A 17,141-nucleotide genomic window follows, 5' to 3' on the forward strand; every position below is an offset into this window, starting at 1 on the left:
TGCATACGTATGCACAACATATGAGCATACAAAGAGGCCAGAGTGGAGGAATACGATGTCAAACGCTTCTATACGTACAACATACAAACAAATAATTCTTTGCAAACCAACATCCATCCACTAGGGGGCACTACCTCGCTCTTACTTCTCAGCTGCACTCAGCCGTTTGGACTTAATGAAGGCCATTCCATGTGTCCGCATGTGTGTCTTTAAGACTCCCTCCGTTTCAAATGTTTTTGAACATACTTTACATTGAGTATCCGGGATACCGTCGTTGGCGTCTGGGTTGGGCGTGTTTTCTTGTTGCTCGTTGTGTCGCCCGAGCCCTTGGGGCTCCTTCAGCTTGTGCACGATGAACAGGTGTCGGGCGAGGGAGTTGTGCGAGGTGTAGCACAGGCCGCATTCACGGCACTGGTAGGACGAGATGTCGGTCTTGTGCTGGGGAATGTGCTCGTGGAAATGCACGATGTCTTCGGTGGTGAAGCTACACACTGCGCATTTATGTGTCTTGAATACGTTGATCTTTAGCTTCTTCAAAGGCTGTGAGGATGAGCTCTTGGACTGCCGAGTAGAAGTCACCTGTCCTCCGGCCTCCTCTACTTCCTCTTCCCTCTCAGCGTCCTCATCTTCAGAGTGGAGCTTTCGTTTAGGACTGGGGACCTGAAGATACAAAATGGCAATGTTTTATGCAATGCCGAAATGAAAAAAAAGAAAAAAAAAACCTGATAATAAATTTTATGTTATGGCAGATAACTGATAATGGCTGATATTATATAACATTATAATTGAATATAAAATAAATAATATTTAATATATTGTATTATGTTAGCCAGCCATGTAAAAAATAAAAAATTTTTTATACTGTACATTACAGATTACAATTACCATTGTTATAAAGTTATTGTTTTTGAATATAAAATTTAAGTGAGCATTAGATGAAGGTAAAGGTAATTAGCATTCAATTAAATATCCAATTTTGTCTTGAAAAAAAAAAACAAAAAAAACAATATGTACATATCTCTCATTAAAAAAGACTACATCTTCATAAGGTCGCATACATGTTCACACATTGAAAGGTTTTTGGTCAGTATATGAAATTGATACATTTATTCATGAAGTATGCATTACATTGATAAAAAGTGACAGTAAAGATATATAGTAGTCAACATTTGAAGTGGATCAAAAAAGTTAATCAAAGTTGTCCTAAAACCAAAATGCATTCTGGTCTTAGGACAACTTTGATTAACTTTTTTGATCCACTTCAAATGTTGACTACTATATAATGTTACAGAAAAATTCAAATAAATGCTATTTTTTAACCTTATGTTTATCAAAGAAGCCTAAAAAAAATCTGCATATTCATGTGATCATGTGACACTGCAGTAACGGTGCTGAAAATTCAGCTTTGACATCACAAAAATAAATTTAATTTTAAAATATATTAAATTAGAAAACAATTATTTTAAATTATAATAATATTCCACAATATCACAGGTTTCTTTCTGTATTTTTTACCAAATAAATGCAACCTTGAGGAGCATAAGATCTCAAAAACATTTTTAAAAAATCTTACCAACTCCAAACTTTTGAATGTTTGTGTACTTCTGTCTAATGCCCTCGCAACAGTACCAGACAATACAGACCCAAACGTGCTCGTCCAACTGTTGGTTACCTGCTCTTTGTCTGGGGTGGCTTCTGCACTGCTGGAATCTACCGGAAGCTTGGCCTCTGTGTCTTTGATGCCATGCATCAACTGAATGTGTTTCTCTAGCAGCAGTCTTTTGGTGAAAGTGCGACTGGGTTCTGGGCAGTGTCTGAGGAAACCCATGAGAAATCTGTTTTGACACTCATAACGGTTTCTGATTAGCTTTAGTGTAAAATTAAGTGTCTTAAAGGGGTCATGAACTGCCTTTTTTATTGTTTTGAACTGTTCCCTCAGGTCCCCTTATAATGTAATCAAGATTTTTACAACAAAAATATAATTTAGAAGCAATAGGCTATTTTCTGTCCTGTTTTTAATGTTTGATTTCTGCATAGACCTGTGTTGCCTCTCGTTATTTACACTACATGCGTGGAGGCGGTGTTGGCCACACTATTACGTCATAAAGTGGCACATTCCACAACCTGTCGTTTTTGCAGATTGGCTTCAATGTAAGCTGTTTTTAGACTAACAAGACAGTTTTGAGTTCTGAAACATACAGGATGTTTTATAGTACAATGACCTCTTATATGTCAAAAGAATTTTGATTTCTCAGTTCATGGCCCCTTTAAGCTTGAAAATGCAGACGTGAGGAGCCTGGAATTTAATTCACAAGCACAGATGAAGCAAATGGAAATTTTGATGGGTCTAGTAACACATGATACTCACGGACATGAGTAGACTTTCCGTAGGCCCTTGTGTTTGATTCGGTTGTGTCTACATAAACTGTGAGAGGAACTGAAGGACTTTTCACACTGTCGACATGGATGCTTTTTCAGTTGCTGGTGTAGCAGAAAGAAAAGGATTCATTATAGTCATGCCCATCCATCTGCAATAATGTACATGAATTCAGTGTGGTTCATAATGTGTCCTACAGCCCTGGGTCTCACTCATGAGACTCTAGAACCTATTAGAACTAAAACAGCTATATGTTACCTTCCCATGCTCTCTTTTCATGTGAGCGATGAAGACTTCTCTCTGTGTAAACAAGCGGTCGCACTCCCTGCAGGTCCAACCAGGGCAGGAGATGGACAACGGGGCTTTTTTGGGAAGGTCTGTCCCATTACTATTCTTTTTTGTTGGGGATGTTGGCTTCCTCTCTCCTTTCTCGAGGCTGCTGATAGAGACGCCCTCTTTGTTGTTGTTATTCGGGCTCATGGAATTAGTAGGCTTGGAGCTGAGAGGGAGATTGATGCCCAGGTTTGGAGGGCCCTCGATGGTCTTTAAGATGCCGTGCATGGACTTGTAAGAAATAATCATTTTAATATTAATAAAACAGTAAATAATAATAAAAAAATCTAATCGATTAATTGCAATTAATCGCATCCAGAATAAACGTTTTTGTTTATAATAATATATATTTATTAAATATATACATGTATGTAGGCCCTATGTGTATTTATATATAAAAATAAATATATACAACACACACACACACACATATATTATGTAAACACAAACTTTTATTTGGATGCGATTAATCGATTTGACAGCCCTAATATTTATTATTATTTATTGTACAGTAAACTAACATTTTAATGTAAAATTAATCTAAACATAATTTTAATTCATTTAAATGACCTGTCATATGTGATGGCCAATGACAATTAATAACAATTTTCACTGATTTATCCCCTTACTTTAATATGATCCAGCATTAGCTGCTTTTGGGCGTAGTGCATCGAACAGTCCGGACACTTGAAGACAGACACTTTCTGACTGGATATGTGCTGGTCAAAGTGCGTGTAGAGCAAAGTCTGCTGGGTAAAAACGGTGTCACACATGGAACACTTGTAGATCAGCCTGCAAAACAACACATACCAGTGAAGAGAGCATTTTCTAAAATGCTTCGTTGCTTATTTTTGCTTGTGTAGGTGTTCATTCCTATTCTCATTACAAGGTTCAATAGCTCTGGCTGAACAAAACAAACAACATTTTCTTTCTCCCTCTAGAGTAAATCTACTGTTGTGTTGAAGGAATTATGATTGTTGAAAGTGCCACTTGTCAGCTTATTTATGTGCCAAACATCTGCATTAAACGCTCGCATTGTCAATAAGCCAGCTGATCATATTTCCAACATGGTTACAGGTAACACAGGAAGTGCAAACAAACCATCTGGCCTTTTCATTAACAAGTGCTGATGAACACGACAAGCTTTCTGGGGGGTGGTCGGGTTCAAAGAGAGGACACAGTAATTAAAGCCACCGTGCATAATTTCTTTCTGCACCTGAAAAGGTCAGTGGCGTATGAGTTCTAAAGGAACAGATTTGACACACCTATTGAGTTTCCCTCCATTCTACTACTAAGAATTACTGCAAGCTTGTTTTGTCATTAAGATGGCAGCGTTTAGCACAAAGCATGCGTTTGCACTGAAAGAAAATAACTGGATAGTGTTTTATTTTAGTGACAAAACAATCCACAAAGCATAAATAGCCATCAGTAACATCTGCAATAAACATTATTACACAGCTCTATGAAATACTTGATTCTAATTGGTCAATCGCTGAAATCTGAGGTCAAATATTCTTGTATAATGACTGCTCTACTGTATAACTAACCATTTCCCCAGAAAAATATAGCTGTGCGAGCTGCATGTAACAGTTTTTCGTCTCACATAATACAATTACTTCAACTCAAATCAATATTTCACGTCTATCTATTTACTCATTTGGTAAGTAATAAATAGAATATAGGATCTGATGACCCAGATGGGTTCATTTTGGTATAATGAATGGCTATTTATGCATTCTTACTTACTTAACCATATGGTTTCTCAAAAACAAAAACTGGACATCACACAGACACCATTTTAATAATTCCATGAATTTATAAGAAAAGACTCACTTAGGCTCTCCAATTTTAACTCCTGGATGCTGGGTGTAGGCATGGGAATGTGTACTGGGGGCCGATTTAAAAGCCATGGGGCAGATGGGGCATTTGTAGAAGATTTCACAGTGGGATCCCTGAATGTGTGACTTGAGAGCAGCAACGTCAGCGAAGATGACACTACAGTGAACACAGCTAAAAGTTGAAAAAGAAAGTGTTACTCTTGAATATAACCTAAGCCTCTTTTTTTGTTTCCGTAATCGATGCCAGTCACCTTTAATGCGGCATCAATCAGGGGCGAATGGCAGAATAATAACAGTGAACAGCTCCATGATTGCCGTTTTGAAAGCATGACGAGCCCTCATTTCATGTTCCACTCAAAACCATTTAAACACTTAGGCACATTTTCAATGCACGTTTTATGCATAAATAGAAGCTTTTATGTCAACTCAGAAATAAGAACAGGGACTAAGGTCAGTAGAGGTGGATACACTTTTTATAGAATGTCGTGATTCGATACTCTCACAATACTTAGTTCTTGTAAAAGAATACCTAATATATCACACTCCATTTTTTATATCCACAATGCATGTTGTCACATTTTTTAATTGAATTGTGATCCGTTATATTGTGGCATGATGCACTGTTACAACCCCTAGTGGTCAGTGAAGATAACTACACATTTTTGCTGATCTCTGGGTAAGGTTAAAAACCTCCAGTATTTAGCATAAATAAATAAATATTTAATTTACTTGCAAAAAATACATTTCTTGAAAGCATGGAGCTTCTTTTTGGCCTTTACAGTTATAAAGAGTAATGCAGTACTAACCGGTAGCCCACTCGGCGTGTGTAGTGCAGGCAATTCTTGGTCACATGAGACTGAAAATGGACAGATCGACAGATAGCTCCACATTCAGGGCAGATATATGGAGACTTGTGCTGATGGATCCGCTGATGGGAAGCAAAGCTACACTGGTTTGGCAGTAGCATTTGGCAAATGGTGCAGGTTTTCTGTTTCAGTTGAAGGAAAAGCAAAAGCAAATTGTTCAAAATATCTTTAATAAAACTTTTTAATATTTCTGTATATGAAAGAGGAAGCCAGTGTTGTACTTGAGACTGGGCTCTGATATGACCCTCTTCTGGTCTTGGTCTTTACTTGAAGTCAACTTGCTCAAGTCTCGGCCTGGACTTGGTCTCAAATAAACTGGTCTCGACTACAACGCTGGAAGAAGCTGATGACCATTTCAACTTTTACATCACAATTAATTCATGCACCCACCTGTCCACCGGATTCGGGAGCCTGCTGGTAGTGCATTGCAAGAGATGACTCTTCCTGAAATGTCTCATTACATTCCAAGCACTTCAGACTCGATCTGCAGACCTTGGAGACATCCTTATCTAGAGGCATGGCAGCCACAACAGGAGCCGAAGAGGGTGCAGAGATAACTGTGGTTGGGTTTCCTTTCCCTGGACTCCCCACTATGGAGGATCCAATGTTAGCTGAAGAGGTGGGAGCGCTGGAGGTTACTGATGGCGCAAGGATCATCTGGTCAGCGGGAATTGGCTTTAAGATGAGATGAGAACACTGCATGACAACCCCTTTGTCTTTGTGGCTCCTAGCATGTGATAGAAGGCTGCACTTGTTGTAGAAGACTAGGTTTTTGGCGCAGTGGTTGCAAGTGACCTCAATGCGGACACTTCTACGGTCATAATGCTGAGTGAGGCTTTTTTCCAGAGCAAAGGAATCACCACATTCCAAGCATTTGTACCCACGGGATGGCAAAGATATACAGGCAGAAATTGGAGGGCTGAGATTGGGTACATAAACTGGCACAGGGTTAATGCTACTCAAAACTTTATTGAAGGCTTCTACCACTGAGCTCTGAGAGCTGGTTAGGACCTGGACCCGAGACACTTTCTTCTGTTGTTGTTGGGCCAACATAGCTTGCTTGATGGGTTGTTGGGGCTTGGTCAGGACCTGGTGGAGCTCGGCCACTGATGCATTCTGAGGCAAGAGATTTAACTTGGTTAGGTGGACAGTCTTTGACACAAGTTTGGTATTTGTTAGGCTGGAAGCAGGCACCATGACAGTTTGTTGCTGAATGGCATTAGCAGCTTTAAGGATGGCACTGCTGGCACTCTGAACAGATGCCGCTGGTATGACAGTGGCCTTTACAGTCGTATTGTTGGCAAGTTTCAGGTTAATCACTTGGGAGCCTGCCGTCTTAACAGCTGAGACAGGTAAGAATGCAGTGGCCACGGGCTTGATGGTCATTTGTTTAGTTACTTCAATGGCAGAGCCTCCAGAAGTTGTTACTACTGTGGTCGGCAAAGTTCTCGTGGTAGATGAGAAAACAGAAGGCGAGGTTGAAGAGGACAGCAAAGAAGAGACGACATTGGGTGATGAATCGATACCTTTCTTCAAGACTTCAGGATCAAACTCGGGCAGGACTCTGGTAACTGTCCTCTTGATCTGCCCTGAAGATGTCTTGATTGTTTTGATGCGGACTTTGGGAATGACTGGTATAGATCCTGCTGGAGATGCAGGAGACCCTTTGCTGCTGCTTTCACTGGTAACACTGCAAGGACTCTCAGGTTGTTTTGAGAGCACCTTCTTGCCAAGCTCCAGAGCTGACTCCCGCTCTGGTGATTTATCCATAACCTTTGGGATCTCTTTAGCCTTTCTGGGTGAATCTCGAGGTGTGGCTAGGGATTCTGGAGACATTGTTTCTGTGCTAGCTTTCTTTGCACTAAGTGCTGCAATTGCAGCAATGCAGGATGAGAGCTTTGCAGCTGATTTGGCCTTGGCTTGGGAGAGGTTGGTCACATTCAACTCAACAACTGGCTCTCCAAGCTCTTTTGCTTCTTGGCATCTTTCTTTGGAATGTTCCTCAGTTTTTCTTGGTTTTTGAGATTCATATAAGTTTGAGTGTCCCACTGTGCCATTTGCGCTACTATTCTCAACTTTCAAATGATTGTAAGTGCCATTTGTTCTTGGCCTAGTTGGACCATCTAGTTTGGTGTGTTGAGAACGAGGCTCTTCCGTCTTTGCACTCAGACCGATTAGAGGGTTTGGTCTAAACTGTAAATTACCTTGTTTGTCGGCAGGGTCATCTACTTCAATTTTGTCATCATCATCAAATTCTTCGGCACTAGAGATGGGACTGAACTGGTTAAATGTGGAGATATTTCCTGCCATCCCATGGATTTCGCCTTTTTGAAGCTTGTCGCTCTCTTTGCTGTATCTGTTGTTGGGTGACACAGGCAAGAAACCATTGTGCAGGCCATTTCCGTCAGTGGGATGAACATCCTTTTCTGAGAGATGTTCAGTGGCATCAAAATTCCGGACGTTCTTAACAATAACACTAACCCCAACATCTGGACCAGAGGAGACATGGGAGTCCTCTTCATGGTGGGCATCATGTTTGAGTTGTCCCTCATGATCATCATGGCCGGACTCAATGGCAGCCTTGGGATCAACCATATCAGGAATGTCAAAGGCCGCAAGCAGATCATCAAAGTCTGGGGTTTTCATGTCGCCCATGGTCTTATGAGAATGAGCTAAACACCTTTGAGAAACAAGGGAAAGACATTCCATTACAATTAAAGAACGAAAAAAACTGCCTGATTAGACTGTAGTGAAAGGACAGCAGCAAGAAGCACTTAAAGCCTATAAAAAATTATTAGATTCAAGACAAGAAAGATAATATGGACAATAAAAATGTCACAATATATAAAATATGTAAAACCAGTGCTTAATATCTTTAAGACATTACAACTTTTCAAAACCTATGCACCAAAATGCAGAAACTGCAACTTTTTTACTATCATCATTTAAAAAAAAAATCTGTCAAACAGGCAGCATTTTTTATGAAGGTGGCAGAACACTTAAAATGCACCTGGTATAATCTGAATACTCTCTTTTTCATCCTCACTGATCTCCCACAAGCCTATGTACTTTTAACTTCTCATTAAATAAGATCATAATTCACTTTGCATAACATCCATTTAATTAGAAATGTAGAAACCTCTTTATGTGAATGACTAATGTGTGCTACATTTAAACCTTCCTGTAGGTACCATAAAAATACCTCTCACTGGAGACACAAATTTAGTCAGTTAAATGCATGTGAATTGTTTGGACATGGCATACTGTAAACAGTCTATCAGTAAATAAATCTGTATATAAAAGGCTCTGAAAATGGTAGGAATGGCCCGAATACAACATGTAGAACACAATCTAAACATTAAAAAGGAGAGAAACAGAAAACTGTATCTTTGCAACCAAATATGATGTACAGCGCTATGGAAACATCCTTTTTTTCCCCAAAGAAAGTCAAAATGCTGAATTGATTAATCTTGGGTATGTTTTGCCCTTTTTTGTTAATAAAAAGTTAATAAATTAATTAATCTTTATACTACAAAAAGTAACATATAACGGATTTAAATCAGGGTTGTCCAATCCTGCTCCTGGAGGGCCACTGTCCTGCAGAGTTTAGCTCAAACACCAATAAAACACACCTTAACCAGCAAATCAAGGTCTTACTCGGCATACTAGAAAGATCGAGGCAGGTGTGTTGAGGCAAGTTGGAGCGAAAGTCTGCAGGACAGTGGCCTTCCAGGACTGAGTTTGGACACCCCTGATTTAAATACAAGAAATGAATAAAGGATTAAAGGGGTGGTTCACTGGGTTTTTTCTAGGCTTGATTGTGTCTATGGGGTGCAGTCTAACATGTGTTAATGCTTCGTTAAAAATGAATTTTAAAAGCCGTTTGCATTGAACTTTCAGCTTTGTAACGTTGCAGATATTGTTTATGCTCAAACAGCAACATTACACACTAACTAAAGTTAAAAAAGTGAAATCGCAATTAACCACCCCTTTAATATATATAAAAATAAAATTAATATTGAATATATAAAATTTAAAAATAATAATAAGACCACATTGTATGAAAAATAATACATTTTGTAAAAAATAATGATTCCCCCCCTGAATAATTTATTTTTGTATTTATTTTTACAGATTTGTTCCTCAGAGTTGATCCTAAAATATTAATACTAACTAAAAACACAATCACATATGAACATCACTATTTTGGCATATTTAAAGTGCTAAGAGAAAAACAAATCACAAAGAAAATAAAGCTGTATTGTGCTAGTAAGGTTAGCCCCCCCCCATTACTCCTGCTACTGCTGCATTTATTGAAATGGAAGAGAGCACTGCAGCCCTGCCTCCATTACAGCTAATAACATCTGCACGCACAGGGTGCGCAGGGCCAAGACGGCCTTTCCCGCACACAATGGAGCCAATGTGGTAAGGCATGTAAGCAGAGAAGGAGCAGCAAACAAAAGAGGATTTTAATGAAAGACATTAAGCAGTTGAAGCCAGTATGGGGCCTAAACACATTTACAGCCAAACAGCCTGATTTCAAATGAGAGTGTCGCTCACAGGAAAACAACTGTGATTTTTGGGTTTCTATCTGAGGCCTTTAAAATCAGGCCGGTGTACGACGCAGTAGCCCAACTATCAGAACAATACAAAATATCACACATAATAAAAGAGAACACACACATGCAAACATATAGAAGTGGAAACATGCAAATGAGCCACTCCTCACCCTCGGTGTTCCGACAACTAGAGCAAACAATCTTGCTTTCCATCCCTTCTTCCTTCCTTACTTCCTCTCACCACCTCCACAACAAAACACCACCACCACCCTCCTCCTCCTTTCTCCCTGACAGCAGAGGAAAAAAAATCCACTTTTTGCACTAGGCAGGGCCCTTCAAGAAATAATCCACCAGGAGGAAAGGCACGCCAGAGACCATTCTGGATGGTGACCACCATGAATAACAGCACACAGTGACCCACGGTCACCATATCTGCTCAGTTCTCATGGCTGCCTCCCGGCCCTGACGTGCATAACCATCTGGAGGTGTGCAAAGACCGTCTCTCTAACGTCTCTGCTCTGAGCTGCATCACTCCTGAAGACCCCTTTGCCATTTTGGCTGCCATGAAGCAGTCGGCTATCTGCCTGTAGCACAGTGACTGTATTGTTTCCGAGCCTCCTCGTCTGCCTCAAACCGGTTTCAGCCGGTTCCGGTCACCCTGCATAATGTGTGTGCTGCAGTGCAGCCACACTGGAGACACAGAAGCCGGCAGTTTCTTCATCAAATCTTCGATATTCCTGCAAAATATTCCTGCTTTGAGTGTGTGTTAATATTATCGAAGAGGTTTGTGTTCAGAATGCGTGTGCAGTTGACGTTGCCGAGCCGAATCAAACACTAGGCCTAAAAAACACAGACTGTGCAGGACGTTTATGAAAAATACATGCACACCAGAGGCTGGTTTATATGGATGGATTGATGGATGGATGAATGAGAGAAGGAAAAATGAAAAGCCACAAAGCAGATGCACATTCCAGAGGAAAACCACAAGCACTGTGTAAACCAAAACCACAAGATGAGCACCGTTTCCTGACAGAAGAAAACAAGACACAGAGAAAGTAAGGAGAATTTAAACAGGCTCGGTACCTGACCTCTTTTTGATTGTGCCTCTTGGTTTTACCCCATTCTGCAGCACTGGACTGCTTCTACTTCCTTCTCTGCCTCCCCTCTCCCTCTCTCTCTCTCTCCCTCACTCTCACACTCTACATGGTCCCTGTTCCTCTCTTCTAGCCAGTGTCCCTGCTTCCTCCTCTCGCCTTTCCCCCCGAAAACCGGTGAGAAACACGGCTCTTTCTCAATTAAAATCAGCTGCTCGTCCCCTAATCCTCCAGCCCTGGGCAACCGTGTCCGGTCTCTGCCAAACAAGAGAGAAAACAAAGGCCGTGACACGTAGAAAAACACACATGCAGAGACACACAAACAGGGAAAAAGCAGGCTCTCGCCCTACCCCGCTTCGCCTCGGCCCTACTACCGGGAATCTTCGTGGAAAGGCTTATGCAAGACGTCAGTCCAGCCAGGCCCCATTCTGTATGAGTGTGATTTTTTTCCCCCTTCACTATGAGCCTGCTGGTTCCCGTTCTATAGGTCACTCTTTCCTCTGCAGATGCACACGGCAGCGCATGGGAGGAAGGGGGCAGTGTTCCGACAAGCAGCCCTGGCCTTTTGTCTTTGCCTGCACTCGTCGGGTGGGAGGGGGACGCGGGGATGAGACTCTGGCTCAAGTCTGCAACCAGCTGCTGCAGCCAAAGAAGACAAACAGATTCGAGGAGAAAGTGTGAGGAACAGGCAGAAAGGAGAGGTGGAGAAAAAAATGAGGGAATACGAGACGGGTCTGGAAGGAGGGGTGTAAGGGAAGAAGGGAATCTTCTGGAATGACGTTTGCAGAGAGACTGCGAGCAGGAAGAACAAAGGCCCATGATGGCGTTAGCTAGCTTGCAATCAAATCATGTATGTGTGTTGTTTTTTCATGCAGGTGCATAGAGAAACATTCAATCCAATAGGGTCAGGCATATTTGTGGCATTTTTACGGTAAGAACCTTACAGAAGCTTTAGTGACATGATTTACAATGCAGTGATGGTGTTGTTCTCTTAAATGATGGCACCATTTGCTACGCTGCTAATATAAAAATAAACACCAGATGTTCTTGTTTCTGTCATTTGGCGTTTGCTAAGCAAACAAACTACTCTGAGACACCCTAACAATGCAGAAAAATGCTAAAGTCAAGACCAATCAAATGCTATTTCCAACACTAGCCAAACTAGTCCATGAACTTATTGTACTTTTCTAATCTGATGTGAAATTGAATATTCAGTGAGATTTTTTTAGTATGCAGCATAAACTGAATGCCACTTTACAAAAACATAATGCCTAAATAGTTGTTTGGCTGTTTGTTAACATCATCCAATTGCATTGCACGGCCTACATGATGTCATCAGCTGTAAAGTTGTTTCAAAAGATGAGCTAAGTTACAGCATTTTGATTAAATATTTTATTAAATAAATTATTTTTTTAGAAATATAAACACATTTATAAATACAAAATATAATTATATTTTGTCAAATAATCTATAGCGGTAGAAGCAACACATACAATAAGAACGTAAACGGGTCAATTTTGATTTCATGTTTATTAAAAAAAAAAAAGAGAAAGTTATATTCCTACTATAATGCATTATATAAAGTAAAGGAGGTTGTTCAATGTGGCCTACATGAGGCCGTTTTAGCCCTGGACCCTGAATAATTTGTACTGAGCGGTTCACTTCTGATGACTTCTGCAATGAGAAGAACATGAATGCATGTAGCTATTGCACAACAAACCAACACACTCAAAGTACAGCGAACAAAATCCCCCATTCAAACCAGAAAACCATGACGGAAGCAATGCTACGGCCAATAAATGCATGTATGCTCTCCACTACACCGCATTATCAGCAACCCTCCTGGCCTACCACAATGACAGGAAGGAAGGAAGGACCCATTCAAAGAGCAAAGAACAGATGCTGACCTACCTGTGGGTTATTGTAAGAAAGGGCTGTCTCAATTAAAAGCTTGCATATGAGCTCTTCTTCTCAGCAGGGCAGCAAAGGCAAATATCAAAGGCAAGAAGGCCAGCCATGATTCTTGCTGCTGCACCACCAAATTCAGCTATGCACAGCACAACCTAGAATGACAGACATCATCAGTATGCATGAAAGAGGGACTCAGGAATACATTGCAGTGCTGTCAAAAAGCATAGCAAAACGTTGCTCAAGGGTGCAAGCAGCCCTCATGACAGCACAGCTCTAAAATGATCGAGAATGCATGGCTTTCCCCCTGCCGAATACAGCAGTAAGACACGGAGACTGCTGCCCACCCTCCGAGATGTAAGCGCAGTCACATGACTGCCTGTGTCCTATTGATTCCTCATATCGTGTCATAATACTGCCAGCTGCAACATTATTGCTACATTCGAGTTTCAAAACGTTCCATGACGCCACCACGGAGTTCTCGCAAAGCGCGGAGTATTTATTCGCTCTTATTAACGGATTAATGAGGGTTTTAAAAATGGCTTTTTTTCCCATTTTGGAAACGTTCTTTCAAAGGTTGCCTATACATTTCTAAAAGGGTTCGGTATGAAACGAACATTTGCGTTATATAATCAATATTTCGTACTTCGTGCGTTGGGATTTTTTTGTGTAACTGTGACTGACAATCCCACAAACCCTTGCGATTATCATACGGCACGATTCGGTTCTTTTGAACAGTTCATTTCCAAAAATGATTCAGTGAAATTTGAATAATATTTGACTCAAAATGATGTTTATTACGTTTTTGTAACGTTTTATTTCATGTGCCCTGTTGCATTTGGCCTCAGTCATAATTCAACGTTTCCAAAAGACATTTAGAACCGAAATAGTCACAGAAGGAAACACTTAAATTCTAAATTCTCTTGGCAGAAAAAAGTTTTTGCACATTTTAATAGAACGTTAAAACCAACTCTGTTTTGTATGCGTGTATCAAGCTGTGATAAGCAGTTATTTTTTATTTTTAGCATTAAATAAAAAAAATTACAATATGACTGAGCAGTGTTGGGGGTAACGCATTACAAGTAACGCGAGTTATGTAATCAGATTACTTTTTCCAAGTAACGAGTAAAGTAACGGATTACTTTTTAATTTACAAGAGAATATCTGAGTTACTTTTTTTCCAATTTATCGAATAAAAAGTAACTAAGTAACGTAATTAGTTACTTTTTCATGGCGTAAATGCGATGGCGCCGCAGACGGCAGCCTCAGTGTTTGGCTTTCCAGTGTTTGTACTGTTTTTGTTAGTTTTTCCTGTTTTTTGTTTCTCAAACACGATCAGTTTTACCAGGGACTTGTATGTGCAAACATAGGCTACTTGGCAATAATGCTCTTTCTGATTCTGAGTAACGTAATATTGTAATGCGTTACTTTTAAAAGTAACTTTCCCCAACACTGTGACTGAGTAATACAACAATACATAAAATTCCTTCCAAATAATCCGGATCAGATCACTGCGAATCGGACATGTCCGAAAGTTTTGTTCTCGGTTCTTTTGGACCACTGGTTCATGAACCATTCGTTTAGTCCGATCCGTGAACCGGATCAACTGATTAATTGAAAAGTCTCGACTCATAAGAACGATTCATTCACCGCACTTGGAAAATAAAATCTTCGGTTGATATATGATTTGAGATCAAACTTCATTGATCTCTTTCTCAAAACAAGTCAGTGCAATGTATTTACGTTCTTACGTATTACAATAACGTTATTATGGCGAAATAATGTAATGTAATAATGGAACATAATTGGAAAGTTTGTGGATTGTTGGTTTTGAGCCACACTTACCCATGAATCACTGCGGTGATGCCTATCGCTTCCTATAATCTTCAAGGTCGGAATTCATAATTAAACATGCTCCTGTTAAATCAGATTTTTATTATAATATTCAGCTGTTTACATGTTTCTTAACATCATGCGTTTGGTGTGCGAGTGGCAGCAGCCATCCAGTTCAGCTCCTCATAGGACCAAACCTGATTCCCAGAAGTCTTTGCTGCACACATCAGCATTGTGCTAGTAGAGGGAGTCTATGGTAACCTAAACAATCTAAACACATTATTAATATGTCTATAAATAATTGTGAATGCCACGTTTTTGAACACAATCATGCAGAAACATTTGCAGGGAAAAAAAGTGGGAAAAATTATGAATATTACATATGGGTCATTTTTAGTCAAAATATAACCCTAACAGACAGCAGTAGTCTAAATCTGCGTCTACGCATTTGACAGAATGAAGGGAAACTTGACCTGGATGTCTTTAAGGGAAGAGTTGTGTTGACATCTTTTCATTTCTGACCTTTTCATCTTTAATATGATCTGAAAAAAGTAGGCCTACTCAGTTTGCTTACTGGGCCTGAGGCAATAGGCTACTCTTTAAGTAATAATTTAATTAGTAATTGCAATTTGAATTGTCATTCTGAACAATTGTCCAGCCTATACAGAATGCGGCAATTTATGCATTACTTTTTTACATGATGAAATTATTATAATTTATTCATAATATAAACTGTGACTGGGCTTTTATTATTATATGTTAAAGTGACATACTTAAGTTTTTGTCCCTGTATTTTGTACGTCCTCCGGTCAACTGAGGCATTTGTGCAACATGGTAACCTTCAAATGAAACCAAATAGTTCCATCTAGTGGTAAAAGTCATGCTATGTTTATTTGCAGGAGTTGTATTTTACTCTAGCTGCATGAGATTAAACATACTGCAGTTATGTCCATTTTTAAAAAAGTTTTTAGACAAATTGTGATGCTTTGCTTTCTCATTTATTGGTCTTGCCAAAATTTCAGTTCATTAAACAACAACAACAACAACATTTTAAAGCAACATATAGGCTACTTTGCTTGGCAAGGCTTTCAAATAATTAACTCTACTCATTGCTATAAATTAATTTCTCTTTTGACGTTCACACTTAATTTCATTAAGAACTTAAGCCTTAATCGGTGATGGTGACATAAACAGCAGCATGAGAAAGTCACCTCACCTGCCCTGCTTTGTGTTGCTTACAAAACCGACAGTGCCTTCAAGGTCTTGTCTTTTCGGCTTTGATATCTGGGTCACATTATCCTGAAATATTATATCTTTAAATTGGATTATCCCAATAAGATATCTCATGTATAATCATACAGAAATTCACACAAAACCTCACATATCGCTTCATCTGCATGTACGCATTGTTCACTTGTTGGTTTTTCCATCCAAGTAAAACCACAAGCATCAAAGCCCATCTGTTCTTTCCGATTTACAGAACAATACAAGCTTTTCGGAGATTACCAGGGATATTGTTATCCTTTTAAGTTGATATTTCATCTTTGTTGTGTGGCACTAACTTTGTTTTTGCACTTATGTAGATATTCATGTTTGTTTTAATGTTTCTCTTTATATTATTTAGAATTTAATCAAAATACTTGTTTTGCAGTCCTAAAAAATACCAATAAAACAAATGTAATATGATAATATATATAATGAATATATCATGCTATGGTTTCAACAAATAAAATAAAAAAGAAGAAGAAAAATATTTCTGGAGTACCAACCGTCGTAGAGTAACCTATAATGTTTTTGTATTATAATATAAATAGATTTGTAACTGGAGATTTGTTGACACAAAAAGTGCAACTTAGATCACTGGCTTTAGGCCATCAGTCTCCATTACCAGAAACTTTATTATTCATTACCCTGCTATAAAATAATAATAAAAAAAAAAAACAATTGGCTTAACTGGTCTTTTGGCTGGTTTTAAAGGTGTTTGGAGCAGTACTTGGGTCAGGGACCAGTAGTCTCAGACCTATTTTTGTATTTTTATCCCAATTTTCCTATGTCATAAAGCAATTTGGACTCTATTGCACCAACCAACTGCACGAGAAAACAATAAGAAGCCATTACAAGCTATTTTTACCCCGCATCTAATGAAATACTGATGACATTTCACATTGAATCTGTCTTGGGAAACACAATAGCCCGTGGCTGAGATAATGACAGGTTCAACATGTCATTCTGTGTTTTTATGTCAAGTAGCCTAACCTACCAAGATACTGACGCAGAACCCCTGGGAGGGGGCATTAAACTTTCAGTGTACCACCCCACACGAGTCATCCAGA

General features: G+C 39.4%; 1 protein-coding gene across 7 annotated transcripts; it reads right to left on the minus strand.

The window, feature by feature from the left end:
• LOC107662164 (zinc finger protein 532-like) lies at positions 1-13,643 on the minus strand. Of its 7 annotated transcripts, none has more exons than XM_016452095.1 (10): positions 13,622-13,643; positions 12,979-13,130; positions 5,805-8,094; positions 5,355-5,536; positions 4,544-4,720; positions 3,340-3,502; positions 2,636-2,941; positions 2,369-2,481; positions 1,673-1,814; positions 1-660 (listed from the first exon to the last, which is right to left on the minus strand). In XM_016452095.1, the coding sequence occupies exons 3-10, from the start codon at positions 8,067-8,069 to the stop codon at positions 142-144; spliced, it is 3,867 nt and encodes a 1,288-aa protein (XP_016307581.1). In that variant the 5' UTR covers positions 8,070-8,094; positions 12,979-13,130; positions 13,622-13,643; the 3' UTR covers positions 1-141. The 7 variants fall into 7 exon arrangements, with proteins under 7 accessions (XP_016307581.1, XP_016307588.1, XP_016307575.1 ...); XM_016452102.1 differs by lacking the exons at positions 12,979-13,130; positions 13,622-13,643 and adding exons at positions 11,062-11,324; positions 11,418-11,599; XM_016452089.1 differs by lacking the exon at positions 13,622-13,643 and having other exon boundaries at positions 12,979-13,318.
• Between the last annotated feature and the right edge of the window lie 3,498 nt (positions 13,644-17,141).

Source organism: Sinocyclocheilus anshuiensis, unplaced genomic scaffold (assembly GCF_001515605.1).
Source record: "Sinocyclocheilus anshuiensis isolate Anshui unplaced genomic scaffold, SAMN03320099.WGS_v1.1 scaffold457, whole genome shotgun sequence".
Lineage (NCBI taxonomy): Eukaryota > Metazoa > Chordata > Actinopteri > Cypriniformes > Cyprinidae > Sinocyclocheilus > Sinocyclocheilus anshuiensis.

Bases quoted from the DNA above. Each gene is read 5' to 3' on its own strand.
- LOC107662164 (XM_016452082.1), bottom strand. From the start codon at position 8,123: ATGGAATGTCTTTCCCTTGTTTCTCAAAGGTGTTTAGCTCATTCTCAT. The intron at 5,537-5,804 runs GTGGGTGCATGA...CAACTGAAACAG, and splicing joins CTCCCGAATCCGGTGGACAG to AAAACCTGCACCATTTGCCA. The intron at 2,942-3,339 runs GTAAGGGGATAA...ATTTCTTACAAG, and splicing joins TAATGCTGGATCATATTAAA to TCCATGCACGGCATCTTAAA.